General features: G+C 41.1%; 1 protein-coding gene across 1 annotated transcript; it reads left to right on the top strand.

Annotated features, from left to right (window-relative positions):
- Positions 1-493: 493 nt before the first annotated feature.
- Positions 494-17,910, top strand: LOC129754398 (gamma-soluble NSF attachment protein-like). Its single transcript, XM_055750450.1, has 6 exons — positions 494-899; positions 5,741-5,808; positions 5,877-6,187; positions 6,248-6,523; positions 6,589-6,783; positions 16,255-17,910. Exons 1-6 carry the CDS (start codon positions 847-849, stop codon positions 16,312-16,314), a joined length of 963 nt encoding a protein of 320 aa, XP_055606425.1. The 5' UTR covers positions 494-846; the 3' UTR covers positions 16,315-17,910.
- The last annotated feature ends 6,613 nt before the right edge of the window (positions 17,911-24,523 follow it).

Genomic DNA, 24,523 nt, shown 5'->3' with positions numbered 1-24,523 from the left:
ACGTTTTGTTTACGATTCGTTTTGTTGGTTATTTACACTGTGAACTTAAAAATCAAGAATTTTAGAGAACGAGAAAAAGTAACCTAAATTTGAGTTTAAATGCGACACGATATGGTAAATCTTTTAAAAAAAAAAGCCTAATGATCATGTACCTACATGAGAAAAAGTTGTTATTCATCAAACTAAAACTAACATTTAAACAAGCACATAAGGGAATTTATTGAATTGTCAACTTTTTTGAATGCACAAAACCAAATGATTCGCAAATTTTAAAACCTATAGGTGTATAATGCAACTCACCTTTGCATACTTCTCTTCCGGCGTGTAAATCTTATTGTGTTTCAGTTTCCGGAGCGTTCCTTAGTGTTTTGCTGACTTTTCGAATTGCTGTCAATTCGCGCAACCAATCAACCAGGGGTACCCTGATGTAAAATCGGAATCGTTCCAAGCCGCGGCTCGCGAGACAGCAAAGAAAAATACATCGGCCTCCCCCTCTAATTCTGGGCTGTGTGGTGAAAATCAAGCTAATCGAAACTGTGTGCAATTTTCATTGATAAAAATCGCAAGTTCATTGTGCGTTTTGAGACTGTTTAAAATTTTGTTGCAAGCTGTTAATTGATCCGAATGCGCTTGTGGATGTTTGCAGTAAGATCTATTAATTCGGTGGTCGGAAACTAGTGTCTTGTTTCGTTGTGTGAAGGATTCAAAAGGAAATCTTAAGGACTTCTTTTTCGCCCAAGTCAGCAACAGTGATCAACTCAAAAGCCTCAAGAAAAAAATCGCAAGAACAACCCTCGTTAGATAGCATAAATTGCAATCCGATTGTAATTTATATCGATTACGACCATGTCCAGTAAAATTGAGGAAGCGCAGGAACACATCCGTCAGGCGGAGAAAAGGTTTGGCCCATCATTATTTCAAACTTATCATCATCATCGCATTGTCATCATCATCATCATTGGGTTTGGTATCATTGACGGCCCTTTGAAAATCATTGTATTTGTCATTAGCAGCTGAAGAAAAATTGTAAACAAACTGAATAATGTCCCTTTTCGTGTCCAACCAATCCAACGCAATCGAATATGTAGTTAAAAATTTAATCTAACTCGGAATCATAATTAATGATAGCTGAACTCTTAAAGGCATAAGCATTTCGAGACCGAGATATCGAATGTTATCAAAACATTTTCGTTTTTGCGAGAACTACATACAACTTTCTCCAGTCACAATCAAAGAATTTTTATTTTTGTTTTTTTTTTTATTTTACTAAAAAAAATACTGTTAGGTATATGTTAACAAGCAGACATATTTAAAATGTAATAATATTTTTTTAACCGTATTAATACGTTTTGAGTCTGTGAAGAATACTGATGGTACAAAAATTTTATTGGACGTTTTCATATGACCTTGTGGCATTTGTGTCTTGTTAAATATTCACAGCAATTTATGTATATTATATTTTTCACGAAATTTTTCTATCTATTCGATTGGCCCTCCTCCCGACGTAACACATTCGTTTTGGAAGAATAAAATTACATCGAAGTGTTCAGTAAAAGTAGGATCTTTACAAATGGTGAGTGCTTCCGACGACGACGAAATACATGACTGATGGAATGAATGTGTTCATCATTTTTTGACGTAGAATTACGTCTTACGGCAACACTATAGGGGGCAAATTGAAATTTGCGATCGAATCTCGCATCACGAAAAACGCCTCTTTACCGGACATCCTATCTAAAGTATTATGACGTCATCACCAACGCCTGCTTTGATGGGTTTTGTTTTTCACAATGCCGTTTCTTCTATTTTTCATGAGAACTTCGTATGAGAATTAGAAGAATTTCATAAGACTCTTATGAAAAACAGTTGTACACTCTAAATAGCGGTTCATAAGAAGCATCTTATGAGAATTATAATAAGAATTTGCCTGATTGTAGTGTTTTCTAACTGTCAAATTAGATTTAGCAAAAAAACAATTTCAAATCTGTTCACGTGGACATCCAGGGAGGGGGGTAGGGGGTTGCCAAATGTCCACGCTTGTCCACGGAGGGGGAGGAAAGGTCAAAAATCTCATTTTTCTGTCCACGTGGTATCTGAACGGCCACTTAATATTTAAATGATCCCTGGGCGTAATATATCAAAGGAATTTCGCAGGTGAATGGACACATAAAAACACGTGGGAATGCGGCCTTTCTGGCGATTTACTTTAAGATACACGCAAAATAATTTTCACGTAGTAGCTACGTGAAAAACTACAACGAATTGAATAGCCGCAAATTCGACATCTGAGCGTCGCAGAAAGTATGCTGGGAAAGCTCAACGGTACGTACGTTCCAAGATGGTCATACCATCTTCCAGAGCTATGGCAACACACACGTGTTGGGAACAGCTTTTATAGTGATGGGGAAGATGCAGAAGCACGGGATCGGGTAGTGGTCGATCGATCCATGAATGTACCGGTATAGAATCAAGGGCCGATTCTTTGACATCAGCATCATAAACGTACTCAGCCCTCACCTCGGAAGTACCGGAGACGACAAAGAAGAATTTTACGAGCAGCTCGAATGTAATTACTATTGCTGCCCAGAACATGATATCAAGATCGTCATCGGGGATTTCAATGCTCAGGTCGGCCAGGGGGAGGACCGACAATTGGAAGGTTCAGTGCGCACCAGCTGACCAACGAAAACGGCCTCAGACTTATTGATTTCGTCGCCTCCAAACGAATGGCCGTACGTAGTACCTTTTTTCAACACCGCCTCCCACACAAGTACACCTGGAGATCACCGTACCAAACGCAATCACAGATCGACCACGTTTTGATTGACAGCCGGCATTTCTCGGACATCATCGACGTCAGATCCTGTCGAGGCGCCAACATCGAGTCAGATCACTATCTGGTGATGGTGAAGATGCGCCCAAAACTCTCCGTAGTGAACAACACACGAAACCGGCGCCCGCCTCGGTTAAATATCCCACGACTGAAACAACCTGAGGTCGCGGCAGACTACGCGCAATCGGTCGAAGCAGCGCTGCAGGCAGAGGGCGAGCTTGACGAAGCCCCTCTCGAGGACTGTTGGGATACCATCAAGACAGCCATCAACAGTGCTGCGGAGAACGTCATCGGTTATGTGGAGCGAACTCGACGGAACGACTGGTTCGACGAAGAGTGTAGGAGGGTGATGGACGAAAAGAATGCCGCGCGGGCGGCAGTAGTGCAAAGAGGCACCCGTCGAAACGTGGAAAATCACCGAAAGTGGAAGAGGCAGCAAGTCCGAATTTTCCAGGAGAAAAAGCGCCGCCTGGAGGAGGAGGAGCTCGAGGAGCTGGAGCAGCTGCATCGTTCCCAAGAAACACGAAAGTTCTATCAGAAACTCAACGCATCCCGCAAAGGCTTCGTGTCGCAAGCCGAAATGTGCCGGGATAAGGACGGGGGCATACTGACGGACAATCGTGAGGTGATCAAAAGGTGGAAGCAGCACTTCGATGAACACCTGAACGGCGCACATGCAGGAGATCAAGACGGTGGGGGAAGGAACGCCGGCGTAGCAAACGACGTAGATGAGCCACTCCCAACGATGAGTGAGGTTAAGGAAGCCATTCGCCAGCTGAATAGAAATAAGTCGGCTGGGAAGGATGGCATTGCAGCTGAACTCATCAAAATGGGCCCGGACAAGTTGGCCGATTGCCTACACCGGTTGATAGTCCGGATCTGGGACATAGAACAGCTACCGGAGGAATGGAAGGAGGGGGTAATATTCCCCATCTACAAGAAGGGCGACAAATTGGACTGTGAGAACTACCGAGCGATCACTGTCCTCAATGCCGTCTACGGCAAATCCTGATGTTCAACGTGGCGCTAGAAGGTGTTATTCGACGAGCGGTAGGCGAAATGCGGGGCACGATTTCCAACAGATCCAGTCAACTTATCTGCTTTGCCGATGACATTGATATAGTCGGCAGATCTTCTGTGGCGGTGGAGGAGATCAACCGCAAACTGAAACGCGAAGCAGGAAGGATTGGGTTGATGATTAATACGTCCAAGACGAAGTACATGCTGGCCTGCGGATCCAAGACCGACCGAACCCGCTTGTCCAGTAATAACAAGGTCACGATCGATGGCGACGAGCTGGAGATAGTCGAAGACTTTGTCTATCTCGGCTCACTGGTGACCGCAGACAATGACACCAGCCGTGAAATCCAGAGGCGAAATATCAGCAGAAGTCGTGCCTACTATGGACTCCACAAGCAACTGCGGTCGAGAAGACTTAGCCCTCGCACGAAGTGTAACCTGTATATGACGCTCATTAGACCGGTTGTTCTCTACGGGCGCGAGACATGGATATTGCTCGAGGAGGACCTGCGTACACTCGGAGTATTTGAGCGACGAGTGTAAAGAACCATCTTTGGCGGCGTACAGGAGAACGGAGTGTGGAGGCGAAGGATGAACCACGAGCTCGCGCGACTCTACGGCGAACCCAGTATCCAGAAGGTGGTTAAGGCTGGCCGGAGACGCTGGGCGGGACATGTTGCGAGAATGCCGGACGACTGTCCTGCAAAACAGGTGCGCTACGAATCCGGTAGGAACAAGACGAGCGAGGTGGTTAGACCAAGTGGAGCGTGATCTGGCGAACGTGGAGTGCCCAAGAAATTGGAAAACGGTTGCCATGGATCGAGTGAATTTTAGGAATTATGTTCGTCAAGTTATGTCGTGAGACGGAATACTATGTAAATAAAATAAAATAAACAAACGAATCTCCTCATACTTTACACTGATGCTTTGTGACCCGAAAAGCATCGAAGAAACGAGCAAATAGTCATTTTGTAGCAGTATAATGCCTCTACAAGAAGGGCGACAAATAAGAATGCGAGCGGCCTGCGGGGCCGATACCAACCAAGTCCGTTTGTCCGGCAATAACAAAGTCACGATCGACGGCGACGAGCTAAAGATAGTCGAAGACTGTCTATCTCAGGTCCACGACCGATCCGGAGGCGAATGATCAGCGGGAGTCTTGCCTACTACGGACTTCACAAGCAATTGCGGTCAAGAAGACTTAGCCCTTACACGAAGTGTAACCTGTACATGACGGCTCATTAGACCGGTTGTCCTCTACGGGCACGAGACGTGGATATTGCTCGAAGAGTACATGCGTACACTCGAAGTATTCGAGCGACGAATGTTAAGAATCGTCTTTGGCGTCGTGTATTTAGTAGAACGAAGTGTAGAGGCTAAGGATGAACCAAGAGCTCGCGCGTCTCTACGGCAAACCCAGTATCCAGAAGATGGCGAACGCTGGACGGATATGCTAGGCACGACATATTGCGAGAATGCCGGACGACTGTCCCGCAAAACAGGTGTTCGTGGCGAATCCGGTAGGCAGCAAACGAGCAGTGGCGCAATGAGCGAGTTGATTAGCTCCTATAAATCCCTTCCTTTCCCTTGTTTAAAAAAAATCTGACCGTTAAGTCGCCGCGACTATAACGGCCCCGAATACACTCGGATCATTGAAACTTTGTAAAAGTAAGAGGCCTTCAATAAACTAGTTGTAAATATTAAAAAATTATGTCGTGAGACGGAATACTTAAATAAAAAATAGAAAAAAAACTACATACGTATTTGTGTTTTAAACCGAAAAATTTGAGTGTATCTCATGTAGCATTTTAAAAATAATCATTATACCATATAAGTTACAATTAAAAAAATACGAAGACTACCATATCAAGTCTTAATGCTTTTCAGTTTGAAAACATCCTTGCTCAAATGGAGGCCGGACTACGATTTGGCGGCAGATGAATACAACAAAGCTGGTAAATATGATCTAGGCGCAACCCCTTTCGATAGATAACAGAATTTTATCGCTCGTTTCATCTTTCAGCAACCTGTTTCCGCAACGCCAAAGCCTTGGACCAGTGCAAGGACTGCCTGCTCAAGTCGTCCGATTGCCACCGTCAGAACAGGGCCATCTTCCATGCGGCCAAGTGCTTGGACCAGGTCATCCTGATCTGCAAGGACATGAATCAGCTGTCGGAGGTACGGAAGTACGCCGAAAAGGCGGCCAACCTGTACCAGCAGCATGGATCACCCGAGTCCGGTGCGGCCACACTGGACAAGGCGGCCAAAATCCTCGAGGGCACCAATCCGGAGGACGCTCTTCAGTTGTACAAACAGGCTGTTGATGTTGCTACGGTTAGAAGCTTTTGATTTTTAGATTTAGACGATTTAATATACGTTTATAACAACTTTCAGATTGAAGACTCCTCCAGACAGGGCGCCGAGTATGCCAGCAAAGTTGCCCGAATCCTGGTGAAGTTGGGTCTGTACGATCAGGCGGCCGATGCCGTACGGCGCGAGATCGGACTTCACCAGCAGGTCGGATCGGATGGTGCCATCGGACGATTGGCCGTGGCACTGGTCCTAGTTCAGTTGGCTCGCGGCGACTACGTGGCGGCCGAGAAAGCATTCAAAGAGTGGGGCAATTGCTGTGACGTGGCCGAGGTTCAGACGCTTGAATCATTACTTCAGGTAGCTGATTTGGAAGATTGTAGTTTTAGAAATTTTTCTTATATAACTGCTTTATGTTGTCTCAGGCATACGACGATGAAGACCCGGAACTGGCTGCTCGAGCTTTGGCTTCGCCGTTCATCCGGCATATGGACGTTGAATATGCCAGATTGGCTCGGGACATTCCACTGCCGAAGGGCGTTTCCATTGCACCGAAAGCCAACGTGATCGAAAACTCGGCCGCCCCATACGTTTCGCCCAATAGTGGACCTGGAGCCGAGGTAAGTGTACTTGGAACTTGGAGTTTAATGATATTCGAAGCATTACAGATCTGGTCCCACTTCTCTGAATCATATCGAAAACTGAAGCCTTTCCAAAATTTTACGGCTGTCATGAATCATTCGTATCGATAGATCTTCTTAAAATGATTTTAATTTTTCATAAAGGGTGATACGGTCAAAATTTGGTCAAGGGAAATGGGCGTGTAAATCGGTGAAATCGTTTATTTAAAAAATCAAAATAAATTTCTTTTTCAATTAGTATAAAATTCAGGAAAAATATTCAGCTAGGCTTCCGCTTTTCCAAATCCGAATTGCCGGGCCTTACGCTTAACCCCTGCCATTAGATTTTGTATAGCCACCTTGTCCACCTTCTTCGCCGCAGAAAGCCAGTTTGCCTTGAACTGCTGCTCGTCCTTAACAGTTTTTTTGATCTTCTTTAGGTTCCGCTTGACAATAGCCCAGTATTTCTCAATTGAGCGGAGCTCTGGCGTGTTGGGAGGGATCTTGTCCTTGGGAACCACCTGCACGTTGTTGGCGGCGTACCAATCCATGGCCTTTTTACCGTAATGGCAAGATGCCAAATCCGACCAAAACAGTACGGAACAACCGTGTTTCTTCAGGAAAGGCACCAGACGTTTATCCAAACACACTTTCACGTAAATTTCTAGGTTGACAGTCCCGAAAGCTATGAAAAGGCTGCTTTTCAAGCCACAGGTACAGATGGCTTGCCAAACCAGATATTTCTTCGCGAACTTTGTCAGTTTCATGTGCTTGAAAATATCTGCTACCTTTCCCCTTCCTTTTGCCGTATAAAATTCCTGTCCCGGAAGCTGCTTGCAGTCGGCTTTGACGTGGGTTTCGTCGTCCATTACCACGCAGTCAAACTTCGTCAGCATCGTCGTGTACACTGTACAGCCTCCGGGATCGCGCTCTGGCCGTCGTATTTTGTTTATCATCGCGATTTGGAGTCACTACCTATTCTTGTAAGTCGATAGTCCGGCTCGTTTTTTGACTCGATGCACGGTTGTAGACGATACACCCAGCTTATTTGCGGCATCTCGGAGAGAGAGGTTAGGGTTTCGCTTGGAACTACCGGCAACTCTCTTTGTCGTCTCAGCGGCTTCCGGTTTTCGATTTCCCCCCGATCCAGACTTCCTGGCTGTCGACAAACGTTCCCCAAACACTTTAATTGCATTTGTAACGGTTGATTTGGCAACTTTTAGCGATTTTTCTAGCTTTGCGTGCGAGTAGTAGCATTAAATGCAAAATTGAAAGAAATACGTCAAGTTGATATTGACCAAATTTTGACCGTATCACCCTTTAACACAAATTCGGTTGAATTCACGAAATAATGTTAGAAGAATAGTCGCGATATAAAAAACATAGGTATGAATGTCAGCCAAAATGCCTAAAGAACGCTTGTAATAATCCAGCTAAAATCCAAACTTTGATTGAATTTCTAAATAACACTCTAAAAAGTAAAAAAAAACAAAAATATCACGATTCCTTTCTTAAGTTTGTTAAATTTAGTTGACTTTTTCCGCGTGCGTGATCTCTATAACTGATCCGTATCAGCCGCTGACCATGGCCCAAATGTATTGTCTTTAAAAAACTGATAAACAGATAAAACCTTCGAAAAAAATTGTGAAAAAGGTGTGATCTGTGATTTAGTGATAGTTTTTTGGAAAGAAAATTTGAATGAATTTTTTAAGGCAAGAGAATTTTAGTTTTAAGTTGTCAATTGTTCATCTTTATTTTTAATGTGCGATTTAAGTGTTTGCTGGAGGTTTGATGAATTAACACGTTCGTCGCCACGCTCATTTTGGTAGTTTTACTAGTCGTGCACAAAGAAATTTCAGAGTTATTTTTATTTACATAGTATTCCGTCTCACGACATAACTTGACGAACATAATTCCTAAAATTCACTCGGTTCATAGCAACCGTTCTCCAATTTCTCGGGCACCCCACGTTCGCCAGATCACGCTCCACTTGGTCTAACCACCTCGCTCGTTGCGCCCCCGCTCGTCTTGTTCCTACCGGATTCGTAGCGAACACCTGTTTTGCAGGACAGTCGTCCGGCATTCTCGCAACATGTCTCGCCCAGCGTATCCGGCCAGCCTTCACCACCTTCTGGATACTGGGTTCGCCGTAGAGGCGCGCGAGCTCGTGGTTCATCCTTCGCCTCCACACTCCGTTCTCCTGTACGCCGCCAAAGATGGTTCTTAACACTCGTCGCTCGAATACTCCGAGTGTACGCAGGTCCTCCTCGAGCAATATCCATGTTTCGTGCCCGTAGAGAACAACCGGTCTAATGAGCGTCATATACAGGTTACACTTCGTGCGAGGGCTAAGTCTTCTCGACCGCAGTTGCTTGTGGAGTCCATAGTAGGCACGACTTCCGCTGATAATTCGCCTCCGGATCTCACGGCTGGTGTCATTGTCTGCGGTCACCAGTGAGCCGAGATAGACAAAGTCTTCGACTATCTCCAGCTCGTCGCCATCGATCGTGACCTTGTTATTACTGGACAAGCGGGTTCGGTCGGTCTCGGATCCGCAGGCCAGCATGTACTTCGTCTTGGACGTATTAATCATCAACCCAATCCTTCCTGCTTCGCGTTTCAGTTTGCGGTAGATCTCCTCCACCGCCGCAGATGATCTGCCGACTATATCAATGTCATCGGCAAAGCAGATAAGTTGACTGGATCTGTTGAAAATCGTGCCCCGCATTTCGCCCACCGCTCGTCGAATAACACCTTCTAGCGCCACGTTGAACATCATGCAGGATAGACCATCACCTTGTCGAAGCCCCCTGCGCGATTCGAATGAACTCGACAATTCACCCGAAATCCGCACACAGCACTGCGTTCCATCCATCGTCGCCTTGATCAGTCTGATCAGCTTCCCGGAAAAGCCGTTTTCGTCCATGATTTTCCATAGCTCGTTACGGTCGATCGTGTCGTATGCGGCTTTGAAGTCGATGAATAGATGATGCGTAGGGACTTGGTGTTCACGGCATTTTTGGAGGATTTGCCGCAATGTGAATATCTGGTCCGTCGTAGACCGTCCCTCCATGAAGCCGGCCTGATGACTTCCCACGAATCTGTTTGCTTGTGGCGTTAGGCGGCGGAGTAGGATTCGGGACAACACTTTGTAGGCGGCATTGAGGACAGTGATCGCTCGGTAGTTCTCACAGTCCAATTTGTCGCCCTTCTTGTAGATGGGGTATATTACCCCCTCCTTCCACTCCTCCGGTAGCTGTTCTATGTCCCAGATCCGGATTATCAACCGATGTAGGCAATCGGCCAACCTGTCCGGGCCCATTTTGATGAGTTCAGCTGCGATACCATCCTTCCCAGCCGACTTGTTTCTATTCAGCTGGCGAATGGCTTCCTTAACTTCACTCATCGTTGGGAGTGGCTCCTCTTCGTCGTTGGCTACGCCGGCGATGTACCTTCCCCCACCGTCTTGATCTCCTGCATGTGCGCCGTTCAGGTGTTCATCGAAGTGCTGCTTCCACCTTTTGATCACCTCACGATTGTCCATCAGGATACCCCCGTCCTTATCCCGGCACATTTCGGCTTGCGGCACGAAGCCTTTGCGGGATGCGTTGAGTTTCTGATAGAACTTTCGTGTTTCTTGGGAACGATGCAGCTGCTCCAGCTCCTCGAGCTCCTCCTCCTCCAGGCGGCGCTTTTTCTCCTGGAAAAGTCGGACTCGCTGCCTCTTCCGCTGTCGGTGATTTTCCACATTTCGACGGGTGCCTCTTTGCACTACTGCCGCCCGCGCGGCATTTTCTTCGTCCATCACCCTCCTACACTCCTCGTCGAACCAGTCGTTCCGTCGAGATCGCTCCACATAACCGATGACGTTCTCCGCAGCACTGTTGATGGCTGTTTTGATGGTATCCCAACAGTCCTCGAGAGGGGCTTCGTCAAGCTCGCCCTCTGCCGGCAGCGCTGCTTCGACCGATTGCGCGTAGTCTACCGCGACCTCAGGTTGCTTCAGTCGCGCGATGTTTAACCGAGGCGGGCGCCGGTTTCGCTTGTTGTTCACTACGGAGAGTTTTGGGCGCATCTTCACCATCACCAGATAATGGTCCGACTCGATGTTGGCGCCCCGACAGGATCTGACGTCGATGATGTCCGAAAAGTGCCGGCTGTCGATCAAAACGTGGTCGATCTGTGATTGCGTTTGGTACGGTGATCTCCAGGTGTACTTGTGTGGGAGGCGGTGCTGAAAAAAGGTACTACGTACGGCCATTCGTTTGGAGGCGGCGAAATCAATAAGTCTGAGGCCGTTTTCGTTGGTCAGCTGGTGCGCGCTGAACCTTCCAATTGTCGGTTTAAATTCCTCCTCCTGGCCGACCTGAGCATTGAAATCCCCGATGACGATCTTGATATCATGTTTTGGGCAACGGTCGTATTCACGCTCCAGCTGCGCGTAGAATTCGTCTTTGTCGTCACCGGTACTTCCGAGGTGAGGGCTGTGCACGTTGATGATGCTGATGTTGAAGAACCGGCCCTTGATTCTCAACCGGCACATTCGTGAGTTGATCGGCCACCACCCGATCACGCGCTTTTGCATCTTTCCCATCACTATAAAAGCTGTTAGAAGCTCGTGTGTGTTGCCGCAGCTCTGGTAGATGGCACGACCATCGGGATACGTTCGTACCGTGGAGCCCTTCCAGCATACCTCCTGCAGCGCTACGATGTCGAATTTGCGGCTCTTTAATTCGTTGGAGAGCACGTGGGTACTGCCCACAAAATTTAGAGATCGGCAGTTCCATGTTCCAAGTTTCCAATCGCTAGTCCCTTTTCGTCGCGTGGGTCTTTGCCGATTTCCATCCGAAATTTGTTGTTCGTTATTCGTTGCTTATGTTTTTTTAGTAGTCACAGGCTCGCAAGGCCCGCAGCTAACCCCACTATCTCGCAGGAGGACCGTCGTGATGTTGCTGTTTTGGGTCCCGAACACCACCAGGGCGTTGTTGCACTCCGCACGCCGCCCCTAACATGGAGAACAGACGCGTACGAAGCCCCCTAACTCATTCTGCATGCGACCAAAGCATCCACCGGGGTTGGGTACCCGATCTCCGCTAAGGTTTTCAATTTTCAGAGAGAAAAAGCAAATAGGGAGAACTCCCATATTTGAAACGTGTGACGAAGCTGAGCGGTAAACTCTAGTAAGAGAGCGTCACACGCTTTTTGATGTGACGGCCCCCCCCCCCCAGGAAATACACCCGTCACCCGAATATGGGTGCCGTGGCGACGAACGCGGGCCCTTGGAGGCAAAAGGAAAAAGTTAATATAAGCTAATTTCGAGAAAACGCGCTTTTAAGTTTTTATGTCTGGTCATTTTGCAAATATTTTTCGAAAAGTTGCATTTTTCTCTCGGACGAAATAGTATGTAAATAAAATTCTTAAACTCTGAAAAATCACGAAATATAGTTTGAAATATGAAGAATCGTTTGACATTACAAAATTAAAATGGACCATTTTACACTTATAAATACCCTACCTAGCCCTTTGGCTCTGAGGGCCTCATATAGATTTGACTGAATTTTGTGTTAAGTCTTACAACAACATAAAGCCAAAAACTAATGATTTTTCAACGATCCAGATTATCATTATATTAAAATTTTCTAAAAATTTTCTCAGGGGAGCGCTGAGCTCTAAAATTTTGCAAAAGGGGGCGTCGAGTGAAAAAAGTTTGAAAAACACTGAGCTAGGATGAAGAAGGCCGAGATCGCTCATTCGATTTAATCCTTTCGGCGTAACATACATTTGGCCCGACGTTCATTCAGCTCCATCCGCTTTAACGTTTAACGTTCATACTACTTTACCTTCATTTGGCCTAACATCCATCGACCGACTAAGCTTAGGCCTTTTGACCAGTTCGGCCTAACGTCCTTGGACAGAACAAAGGCTTGCTGAATGACTCAGGTCCCTTGTGTAGTGTGGATGGGATGTCGAAATATCGCTTAAGATAGCCTAGAACGCCCAGAAAATGAGAAAAAAAGAGAGAAATAAAACTTAAATTCCGCTTAAATGGCAATACGCCTATGATTCATAACAATGAGGTTGTCCAAGTAATTCGTATTTATCGAAACACATGAATTCAAAGTTCCAGATGGCCGAATAAAGGTTTCCTAGGTTAATTACTGTCTAATTTTCTTAAGTGCATTTTCAATACTCTATATCGAAAATGTATTAGAAATTAGAATAATGGATAAAAAAAGTATTCTGAAGTGACTTTTTCATCAGCATTTTCATTAACCCTTCAAAGCTGCTTTTGTCAATATGACCCGGAGCGCATATTCCAAAAAAACTTTATCATCATTCCAATCCAATGAAGAACTGGGATTTTTGAGAGATCAAGTATATGGTTTATGAAAATGATAATCAAAAGAATGATAAATGAAATACAGCGAAGCAAAGCCAAAGCTGGATGGTTTTTTTTTAAGTAGGATTTTTCTTCTACCGGAAGATCCGAGATAGCGGTCAAAATTTTCATTGGACCCCAACATATTTTTACATCGATGGAAGGATGAGTTTTTGACGATTTAAAAAATCAATAAAACACTTACCAGGATTGTTAAATCCTCAGGAAAAGATCGATCTCCAAGATCGATTCAGTAAAACAGTCGTATGGTCGATCCACCTTAAAAAATCGGAGCTGAAGGATCGATCTCTGAAAGATCGATCTGTTCCATTGTTAACAAGGTAGCACCTTTTATTAACGTTTCATTGTAGGTACTCACGATGTATCAAAAGCCTATCAAAGTCCGATATCGAATCGATTAAGGTTGCCAGAATTTTCGCCGCGCGCACCCGAGCCGGGCTATTTTTTTTCTTGAAGCCTGGTGAAATGCGGGCATGTTATTCCAAAATCGGGGAAATTTATGTAAATCCCAGATATTATTCAATAATAAAAAAAAAAAAGAATACGAAATATTTTTTTTGATTGAAACCCATCAGCAGATTTTGAATCGTGTTTTAGGCATAAAGTGTTTTTTTTAAACGAACACAAACACATACATGATCTCAATGAAACTTGATGTTTCCTCGAAGAGATTCCCTTTTCTTAACTCTATGCGTACATCTTTCGAGGATATGATGGCTGGCATCTTACAAATGCTAAAACCACCAACCCACAGAAAGTGTACTATGTATGCCGTGAGGCCGTGACCAGGATTCGATCTCATGCCCGCTGGCTTAGAAGACTTGAAGGCTATCCTCTACGTCACGGGCTGCGGCATGGTTGGTAGTATTAATTATCCGGGAAATCCTGGCTAGCTTAGTCTAGATGCTAAAGAGATGGCACTGTTTGACATTAAATCGATAATCAAATTTGGATCTAAATATCTCCGCTCAGCGAGAAAAGAATTCCAAAAGATCGAACCGAAAATTAAACGTTCTTATCGATTTTTTCCATGCGAAAGATCGAAAATCTGAGTTGAAAAGTTCGATCTTTCAAAGATTGATCCGAGATCGATCAATCCTATTAGATACAGCAACGCCGTCAGAAATTATAAGTATTTTAAAAATCAAATTGTTTTTCGGACTTTTTTCACTAATCACTAATCTAATCGTACTTCCACAGCCAGAACTTATGTCTGAGTCCCAAAGAATAATAAGATACGTTATTATTCTTCTTGTCTTTGTTTATGCCTTTCATCATTTTAACATTACAACATTGAAATGATCAAAAACATAAAATGGTTGGGCCTACCATGGAGCAGAGAACGCAGAGACATCTGGAACATAGGAACAGAAGAAACGTGGACCACCAGTACCACACGTTTCAAATGGGCAGTATCGTTGGAAGCATGCTAAGAAAAATGCTCCTTGATGAAAAATCCATGCATAATGTGAAGCAACTTCACCAATAACTAGGACCTTTCTCCTGCGGCTGGAAATGATTTATTTTGTACACAGAAATCACAAAACTTACGAATTAATTCATTTAAAAAATATTAAGTGATCAATGAAAGGATTTAGAAATTGTAAGAATTATTTTTCTTGGTTGTTTTGGATTTCAGTGTATAATCATTTCTGGTCATCGCCAAGGATAAAGCGCCTTTACTCGCTCTTGAAAATAAAAAAAGAGAAACGAAAAACTATAATCGAACATAAACATAAAATCTTTCGAGGTTTATTTACAGCTCGAAAGGTTTTTTTTTCCAAAATTCAATCCTTATAATAGTGATATATAAAATATATTACCTTCAAAGCGCCCTATGAATCATCTGCTTTCAGTTTTTAACGTGAATTTCTTATTTAAGATATAATTTATAACAGTTGAATTTGAAAGAAAATTTAATTCAAAATCTAAGTCTCAACTGTTTTAAAAAAACTCTTTTTTTTAAATTCCTCACTGCGCGAGTTAAGAATTATTAAGAATAATTATCTTTATGCAGCCAGTCTTCCTTAGCCGTTGGGAATTTGAGAGAAATCACTACAGAATCAAATTTGTCGGCAGATAATTTACTTTCAATCACAGCACTCCGAATAGTTTCAAACTCACGCGCACGTGGCTCACACAAAAGTGACTGTGAGTAAATATTCAGAAAAAGAAAACTTACCAGCAACTAGAAATTTAAATATTGATCTATAAAAGGATTGATTGTCAAACATATTGTTACTTATGTAATGGTTTTTAACAACCTAAAATGAGCCAACAAAAATTTTATACGGGCAATCGTTTTTCCGTTATCGACTCTCGTGAATGGAAGATAATGTACCTATTAAAATCGGAAGATTCCCATCAGAAATCTTTCAGAAATCATTCCTTTTACGAAAAATAAGTAACATGGAACGGACTCACCAAATAATATTAGGACATGGTAGTTGGTGAACCTGTTTCCCGTCAGCTCTTGGCCGGTTTCCGCTCGGTGCAGCACACAGAAGAAACGTTGTTCAAATTATATATGTCGCGATAGGGGGCCGCAACTCTAAATATTCATCACTCGATCGCACTCATCCAATAAGGGCACTCCCGGATATTCTATATTTGAATAGTTACCACATTTCAAATCAATTTTAACACATGAATATTTAAAACATAATTTTGAACGACGGAGAGAAAATAAAACGCGTCCGTTGCCAGCCAATCAAAGCCTACTCCTCAAATTGTTTTTCGGACTTTTTTCTTCCTGAAACATTTTATGATTATCTGGTAATAACGACTTTATTTTTGAAATATTAAGTAGCTATTATTAATTACCTAAACAATTAATCTAATTTCTTCAAAATTGGTTGATATTTACGGTCAGGGGAACACCGACAAACTACAAGTCAGATTTTCTCGAAACGGATATTTTGCGAAAAGCTGTGGAAGGTTAATTTGGTTTTCGAAGTATTGGCGTTATTTTCCAGCAGGGTTTTCTCAGGAAATTGTTTTTTTTTTTTTTGTAAAAAGCAGTAATGTAAACTGTACGCGGTATCCTCTCTTACCCTTTTTTTTTTATCCAGGGCGGTCGAGAAGCGTCTGGCGCCGGGCTAGATGACGAGGAAGAAGGCGGCTTGTGTTAGTGTGGGCACCTCAAATAGTTTGAGAGGAGCGACAGAGATGTTAATTTTATTGTTACTAGTAAGTACACATTACGAAATCTACAGAGGCAAAGTCATTATATAATATTTTATTATAAATAATATAACGCTCTTTGAGTGAAGTTTGTACATTTGCTAGCAGTTTCAGTATTAAAGCGTGAAGCAACTCGCCAAAGAGTAATCCGAAACATAACCTCAAACTTGAATTTCACTGCTTTTAGTTTTAAATTCAACGACTTCGTAAGCTTTTGGTAAAAATTTCCGCCATGTCAGATTAACCGTTTAGTTCCGTGGTAATTTCCGTGTTCACTTGTTTTTAGCCGATAATGTAGCTGAAAATTAACTATTAAAATTGTAAATTGCATTACTCTGATGACATTACATTAGAAGGATGAAAAAACAGCTCTTGGAAAACAAAGATGAAAAGAAATTTATTAAAAATAACCCTCTTAAACACTGACTTAGTAGCAGCAGCTCTCGATAGTCTTCTAGAATTCTATCAATCAAGTGAATCTTTAACTAAGCGCGATTTCTAATTAACCAGTAAGAAAAGTTTCCTTCTCCCACGTACATGAATATCTATAAAAGTTGACGTAGAAAGCGGGCGTTAGTGTGTAAAAATCAATATCAAAACTCAATCAAATATTTATTTGAGCAGCGCAAGAAAGGAACCCAGGCTTAAATTTGAACTTTCTCTACCATATTGTGAGTGTTTGTATAAAAATGTAATAGGATGGGCAGGAAACTTATTCGAGATAAGGTATATGTAGGTCTTCTGGCTTCCTGTATAGTAAAAACAAATCTTTACAACTATCGATCGAAATAAGTTTAAAAATTTAATTAATTGTTCCTTCTTATTTATATTGTTCCGAATTTTAGTTATGATTATTATAGTAAAAGAAACTCTTGAAGTCATCTTACAATTGCTTCTTCGAGAAAAAAAACAACTTCTAAACGATTGATCATTCCTTTAAAATATTTTACATGAAATCTTTTTTATTGGATAAGAAGTGCAATAAAACAAAATAATCAACGATGTTAACAACCGATCCCACTGCACAAGGAGAAAAAATCACAAAATTATTTGATAATAGTACACAAAGCGTATACAGGATGACCTGTTGATAGGAGGGCGGAAGTATGTATTTGGAATGCAAAAATATGCAAAAATAGAATACAATTAACCGCAGTTCAGCATAGGAAAAGGTGCAAAATGATGTTGAATTTAGAGTAGGTACCCAGATAAAGCATACTATTTATTAGCTAAGTCACGTTCCTGCTCTAGCAAAAACATATAGCAAGGCAAGTAAATCCAACAATTTTAAGTTTTCGAAAAATAGAAATATATGATTTGTAAATAAGTATGGAAACAGTTCAAAAATACCGATATCTCAAGAGTGCTTTTCGAATTGTTAACTGATAGAGGACGACTACTTTGAGCACGAGTGGCAACATCTGCACCGTCTCGACAGCAAGAGAGGGTGGAAATTTGAAATTGAATCGCGTCCCGGCCTGTTGGTAATGTTCTTTGTAACAGATGCATGTGAATGGTTATAACAAATAAAATGATTAAATTAACATTTGCCGTTTTGCAGTTGGTGAAATAGATCGAAAGAAAAATCCATTCGCATGTTTATGTTAGTCTATTGCAAAGTTCTAGAATAATGATTTAAGAAGTTTTTATTTTTTTGTGGCGGCCAGAGCTGCGAAAGTTCGGGAGAAAATTCAAAGTCGATTTTTTCTAAAATATCTTAGTAGGTTTTCTACACTTCCAATCCACGTGTTGTTTTGGTCAACGAAATTTATTAGATGAAAATATCACAGTCGCCACTATCACTGATTGTTCGTCAAACGAAATTGTCATGGCTATATGTTTTGTTGAAAAGAAAAATTCGGTTGAAGCTGACTCCCCGAAATAGATTGAATGAAATTAGAATTATCAGTCACTAAGGCGACTACTGCTGGAGGAAAAACAAATTTTCTTTGGTCGCATTTCATATTTCATGTGACAATTCTCGCGCACAATTTTTTTGTGTCACGAAAATACAAGTTTAAAAAAAATCTTCCGAAACCCAAATTTTTCTATGCTCATTCTAATTGCAGGAAACTTTCTCTTGTGGATCAGAAACGATTGGTGAGGACAGTTTTTGATAATTGTACGCCAACATTTATAGACGTAAACTTTGTAGACTTGTAGACGTTGGAATTTAGTATGACACAAATTTGATTCAATTCAGAACCCAGACAAACTTATGAATCTATCAGTTTCTGATTAGGATATTATACTTTTATTACAAAATTTTGACTTTTATTTAAAATAAACATTTTTGGAGAAAGACATCATTTCCCGTTTTCAAACAAATTCAACGTCAGTTTCCATCAATTCTTTCAATATTTAGAAAGTATTTGAACTACGACGAAAAATATCGGGACATGCGAAATTGATTGATATTTTCGAAATCTGTCAGTCACAATAAAATATTTTGACTGACCTTCGAAGGTTTCGCTAGCGGAGTGACAAAAATGGAAAGCGATGGTCACTGTTCGAAAAAAATATTGACTGCACATGTTCATGATCAAGAGAAAACTGGAAGTATCATGGAAAGCGTGGTTGGTAAGCGTCTTTCTATGATCGAAGCCATCGTTCTGATAATACGATATCGACGAACATGCTGAAAACTGACAAAGGTTGCTGGGTCAATTTCAATGATTTCTTTTCATTCTACGGGAGCAATCGCAGCTCTGGTGGCGGCTGAGCGTCAGTATTTTGTTTATTGATTTGACGCTATCTGATTCTTTTTTTATTATTTCATTTTGAGATTTTTTCAGTTTAAAACCACATCGAAAGTTCAGAATTTTGATCTACGGTAGTCATTATTTCATCATGTCCGCATCTTCCACATTCTCGATTCAAAGAAAGTTGCTTGCTAATATGCTCATTTATCGCCCTTTAGCCGAAAATCAGGGATCATCTTCCAGTATAGTTCCACAGGACAAAATCATGCAGGTATAAATGTAAGTAGTGGGTGTAGTCAATTAGAAACGTTGCTTTCCGCAAGATAATTTTATCCATCCATTCTCAAACGAAGTGGTTCATCATAAGAGGATAATTTTGTTGCCTTTTACACACGACCGCTTTTTACCGGGTAATTTTTAATGTCGATCCTTTTTGTGAATTCCGTTATTTCTTCGATTGAATTCGCTTCTACCTTCACATGATTTGGTGTTCACAACTAATCTACGTAAGTGTAGAACTTTTTTTTTATGCCGTGCTAGTTGTTTCAATTTGAAAGTATTCTCAAAAGAAACGATTTTTGACAAACAATTTTTTTCTGGATCGAAATTAAAACAACAAATAGGTATAAAATTTGTTTTGAGCTCATTTTCAAAAAGGCAAAATTATGATTTGGATAGAGCAAAATTATCAACACAATGTTATTTTTGGAATAAATTTTTAATGTAAATTCTATGTTCAATTCAGAAATATGAAAACGTCAGGTAAAAACTTTTAATTTCGAATTTTGCTGTAAAATTATTGTTAATACTGTTTTTTTTTAAATAAATTTTAAATTTCAATCTTATATTTGAATCGAGTCAACGAAATTAGAATATTTGAATCGAAAAAGTTTAAACTCTTGCTTTAACCTCAGAGAATTGGTTAAACTCTCACGGAGATTCCGAGCAATGATCCCTTACAACATCTATTGCTGCGATCGTAGTTCTGAGACTAGTTCGGCTCAACGAGGAGGTGGTGTCTTGATTGGCGTGAAGAAGGAACTGAATGCGATTCCGATAACTTTAAATAACTGCGAAAATCTTGAACTAACAGTTGTGAAAATAAAAACCGGCCCGTGCTCTCTGTTCCTTTGCTGTATTTATCTTCGGCCTAACAGCTGCCTAAGGAACTATGAATCGCACTTTGCTGCAGTTCAACAAATTATGAAGTTGATCACCATACGGGACTCTGTCATCGTTGTTGGCGATTACAACCTTCCACACCTACAATGGTCCTTTGACAAGACGTTAACAGTTACTTGCCGACAAACGCCTCGTCTGAAGCTGAGATTTTAATGACTGAAATGCTTCTTTCTGCCGGTTTGTATCACCATTGCTATATACCTAACGATAATAAGCGCATTTTGGATCTCGTTTTCTCGAATATTCCTGATAATCTGGTGATGTTCGAATCTCCCATCGCGATCACTTCTACTGACCGTCATCATAAACCGTTCATCTTATGCATCGAAACTTACCTGGATCTAACGCCGGACGAATACAAAGGTGATCTCGATTTCGACTTCAGTAAATGTAATTTTGATCAAGTTGCAGCCGCTTTAGACTCAACAAGCTGGGAACCGATCGGTGATGCGGACAACGTTAACACTGCCGTTAATGCGTTTTATGAAAATATTTATTCCATTTTAAAACGAATCGTGCCCTTGAAGCGTCCACAGAGATACCAGCCATTCAAACATGAGTGGTGGAACTCTGAGCTTAGACGACTGCGTAATCAGCTACGAAAAGCCCGCAAGCATTACATCAAAAACCGAACCGAAAACCAGAGACATCGTTTGAGAAGCTTAGAAAGAGATTTTAAAGCTATGAATGAGCAGCTCTACCGACAGCATATCTTGCGTCTGCAAGAGAACCTGAAAAATGACCCCGCATCATTTTGGGAACACTTTAAAAACAAAAAACGAAGCGCAAAGATTCCTGTCGATGTTAGTTAATGACGTTACTTTCCGTAACTTGACGGAATCCACGAACATGTTCGCCGATTTTTTTTTAAAGTGTCTTCAGTTCCTCCGACATTGGAGCAGACAGCAACTACCTCGCATCCATACAATCTCACAACGTGAATTTATCTTTACCTTGCCTCACTGAACAGGAAGTATACGAACAATTGTCCGCAGTCGATCCATCTAAAGGTCCCGGTCCTTACAACATTCCTCCGACGGTTTTAAAACATTGCGCAGCATCACTAGCTGCCCCCGTTTGTTGCCTTTTTAATCGCTCACTGAGAGAAAGGATATTTCCTAGCGTCTGGCGGATTGCAGCTATCACTCCAATCTACAAATCTGAAAATGCACACTGCGTCAAAAACTACCGCTCAATCTCGATTTTTAATTCGATCTTCAAAGTATTTGAAGTTCTGATACATGGACGACTGCACGCTGCCGCCAGGCCTTTGATTTCCGATTCTCAACATGGTTTCGTGAAAAAAAGGTCAACAGTCACCAACTTAATGTGTTATGTGAGCTCGTTAACTAAAATTCTGGAGAAAGGTTGTCAAGTTGATTCTATTTACATCGATTTTGCCAAAGCGTTCGACCGTCTACCGCACAAGATATTAATTGCAAAGATGGATCAACTTGACTTTCCAACCTGGTTGTTCGAGTGGATTACCTCATATCTATCGCACCGCCACGCTTACACGAAAATAAAAAATACATGCTCGAAGATATTTTCCACACCGTCAGGAGTACCTCAAGGTAGTCACCTGGGACCATTGCTGTTCATCATTTTCGTGAATGACTTGTGTGCCACGCTGCAATCTGATACGCTCCTGTACGCCGACGATCTGAAGCTTTTCAGAAAGGTCGTCAGTGAAATTGATTGCCTCGCTTTGCAAGCTGATATCGCAAGACTTGATAACTGGAGTCATTTTAACGGAATGCTAGCAAATGTTAAAAAATGTAAGATTGTTAATTTTCCCGTGCTCGTCGTGTCATCAGTTTCGAATACCAACTTTCCGGAGAGAGCCTTGAAAATGTGACGTCTATTCTCGACTTAGGTGTAAAAATTGATCCACTAGGACACTTCGGCAACGTAAATTTCTCTGGATACCTTACCACCGTACTACTTATGGAAGAAATCATCCGATAGATAAATGTTGTGATCCTTTCAATTTAGTGTACCATCTGTTTGATTTTAACATGAGTAAGCGTAGTTTTAAATTAGCTGTAAGCAGATTCCCTTAGTTTTAAAGATATTAGTCTGTACGGTTATTTTCAACCAAAGACAAATCAATAATAAATTAAACTTACATTGAAAGTTGAAAAAAATCAGTTGTTTACATGAAGGTTTCAAATGTCAATACGCATTCATCTTATTCGGGCTTGCTGAAGTTTTTAATCTAAAAGTGGAAGTCCGTATTAGCCAGGTTGCTCGAATATCGTGGAAAAGAGTTAGTATTTTGCCCGGAATCCTTCCCAGTATTTGCATACTTAAACTAAACATAAAACTCAAATTTGACTTTTGTTTGTTTATAATAATATATTTTTTCAGGTGTTTTTGTTTCTCTTTCGCTTATAAATTTTTGTATAATACCTGTAGGGTGTGCCCGGGTTCTGATTAAAAGATATCCGAAATACGTCAAAAAGCATTGTGGTCTTTAAAAAAGTTGCTGAATATGTTAGGGTCGTGAATATTGAAAACTCAAAAATGATCTCCAATGATACCAGAAATCATTATGGGGCGTCTATTGAATTGTGTAATGATTTTTTTTACCAAACGCTATATTTCTGTAACTAAAACATCAAATTCAAATCTAGAACGTTTTTTAAATTGAGAACATGAACTGATTCAAGAACAGTTTTTAGTTTTGATGTGCATTATTTTTATTGTATTATAACCGGCCATAACACCAAAACTAGAACTTGTAGATGAAAAATAACTCCAGATTCGAATTCTGGACGTAAAATTCTTTCAAATTCATATTTAGTAATTCAGAAGCGATGTGCTACAGTACATCGATATTACGAACCCATCGAAATGACGAGCTGCCGTAAAGATAGGCATATCTCATGTGTAAATCCTTTATTGGCATATAAAAAAATCAGAATCAGACGGAAAACTTTCAAGATAACACGCTCCAAAGTTTTCGTGTTATGACTGTTATACGAGTTACTTTAGACACATTGCACCGTGACGTGAAATCGCGTTCCCGAACGGTTATCATTATAGATGTTAACCAATTTACTTGAAAATGAAAAAAAGTAGTAGCAAACGTTCGCAAATTGAATGTCCTGCAAAATCAGTATAATTGGGTCTATATAAATGTAAAATGTTTGTGTTGTGATTGATTACTTTCGTGACGTGAATTAACTCTAGAATTGACCATTTTTGACTTCAGTACATACCACTTTGATTTCCTGTTCTCTCCTCTCTGTGGAAAAGGATATCGGCGTTTTCAAATGAGTTGTAGAAAAAAAAATTACCTTCAATTTGATGTGCGCAGCTTCTCGATTGAACAGCAACTAACAAAGTTATGCCTCCTTAAAATTGTGGCGTGAATTTACTCAGTTTAAACAGAACAGGGTAGTGGACTGAATTTATGTCTCGAATTTTCAAGTTATTCTGAACCATTCTTTAGAGTAGAGATGTACCGAATATTCCGGCTGAATATTCGGCGCCGAATACCGCCGAAAAGCCGTTAAGCCGAATATTCGGCTCACCGAATAGTTGGGCTAAATATTCGGCCGAATAGGCCGAATATCTACTACAGACTTGAACATTTTTTCAAATGACTTTGGATAATTTTATAAATATTCAAAAGTAATTATGTAAAAGCTACACTTTCATTAAAAACTTATGGTTTCAGCAAAACATCTAAGGCCTATCAGCGTATCCTTCACTGTAGATCTTACAGAAGAATGTGACAAGTATCGCTTTATACTTTGATTATAGTTTATTATAGATTTTCTGGATATATTGAGGCTTGCCCATAAATCCAGTTAAGATTCCAGAAAATTCAAATCTCGCCAGGATGTCCAGATATTGTTTAAACTTCCCGAATTATGTCAGATTATTTGCTAAATTAAATAAAAAACTCAAATTTCTCAAACTTTCAACAGGATTCAACTTCACAGGAACGCAATCTCTTTGGGGATAAATGCCCTAGAAGCGACTAGGCATTTGATGTCTTTTCAGTTATTGGTGACTTTTTAAAAATCAGAAAGATCCCTTCTTAAAAATTATCTTGTAATACATCATCCGATCATATCATCTGGTAGAAAATAATCGACTAAAGAACATGAGGGGCATCAATATGGAGAAATAGAAAACATGGAAATAATATAAAGTTTTTTTTTTCATTAGAAACTCAATAGAATATTCAATAGAATATTCGACCGAATATTCGTTTGGCCGAATAGTTGAAAAGGTCAATATTCGGTATTCGGCCGTTCGC

The sequence above is a fragment of the Uranotaenia lowii genome, chromosome 3, assembly GCF_029784155.1.
Source record: "Uranotaenia lowii strain MFRU-FL chromosome 3, ASM2978415v1, whole genome shotgun sequence".
NCBI classification, from domain to species: Eukaryota; Metazoa; Arthropoda; class Insecta; order Diptera; family Culicidae; genus Uranotaenia; species Uranotaenia lowii.
The sequence above is the reverse complement of the archived record's forward strand: the minus strand, read 5'-3'. Positions and strand labels throughout refer to the sequence as shown.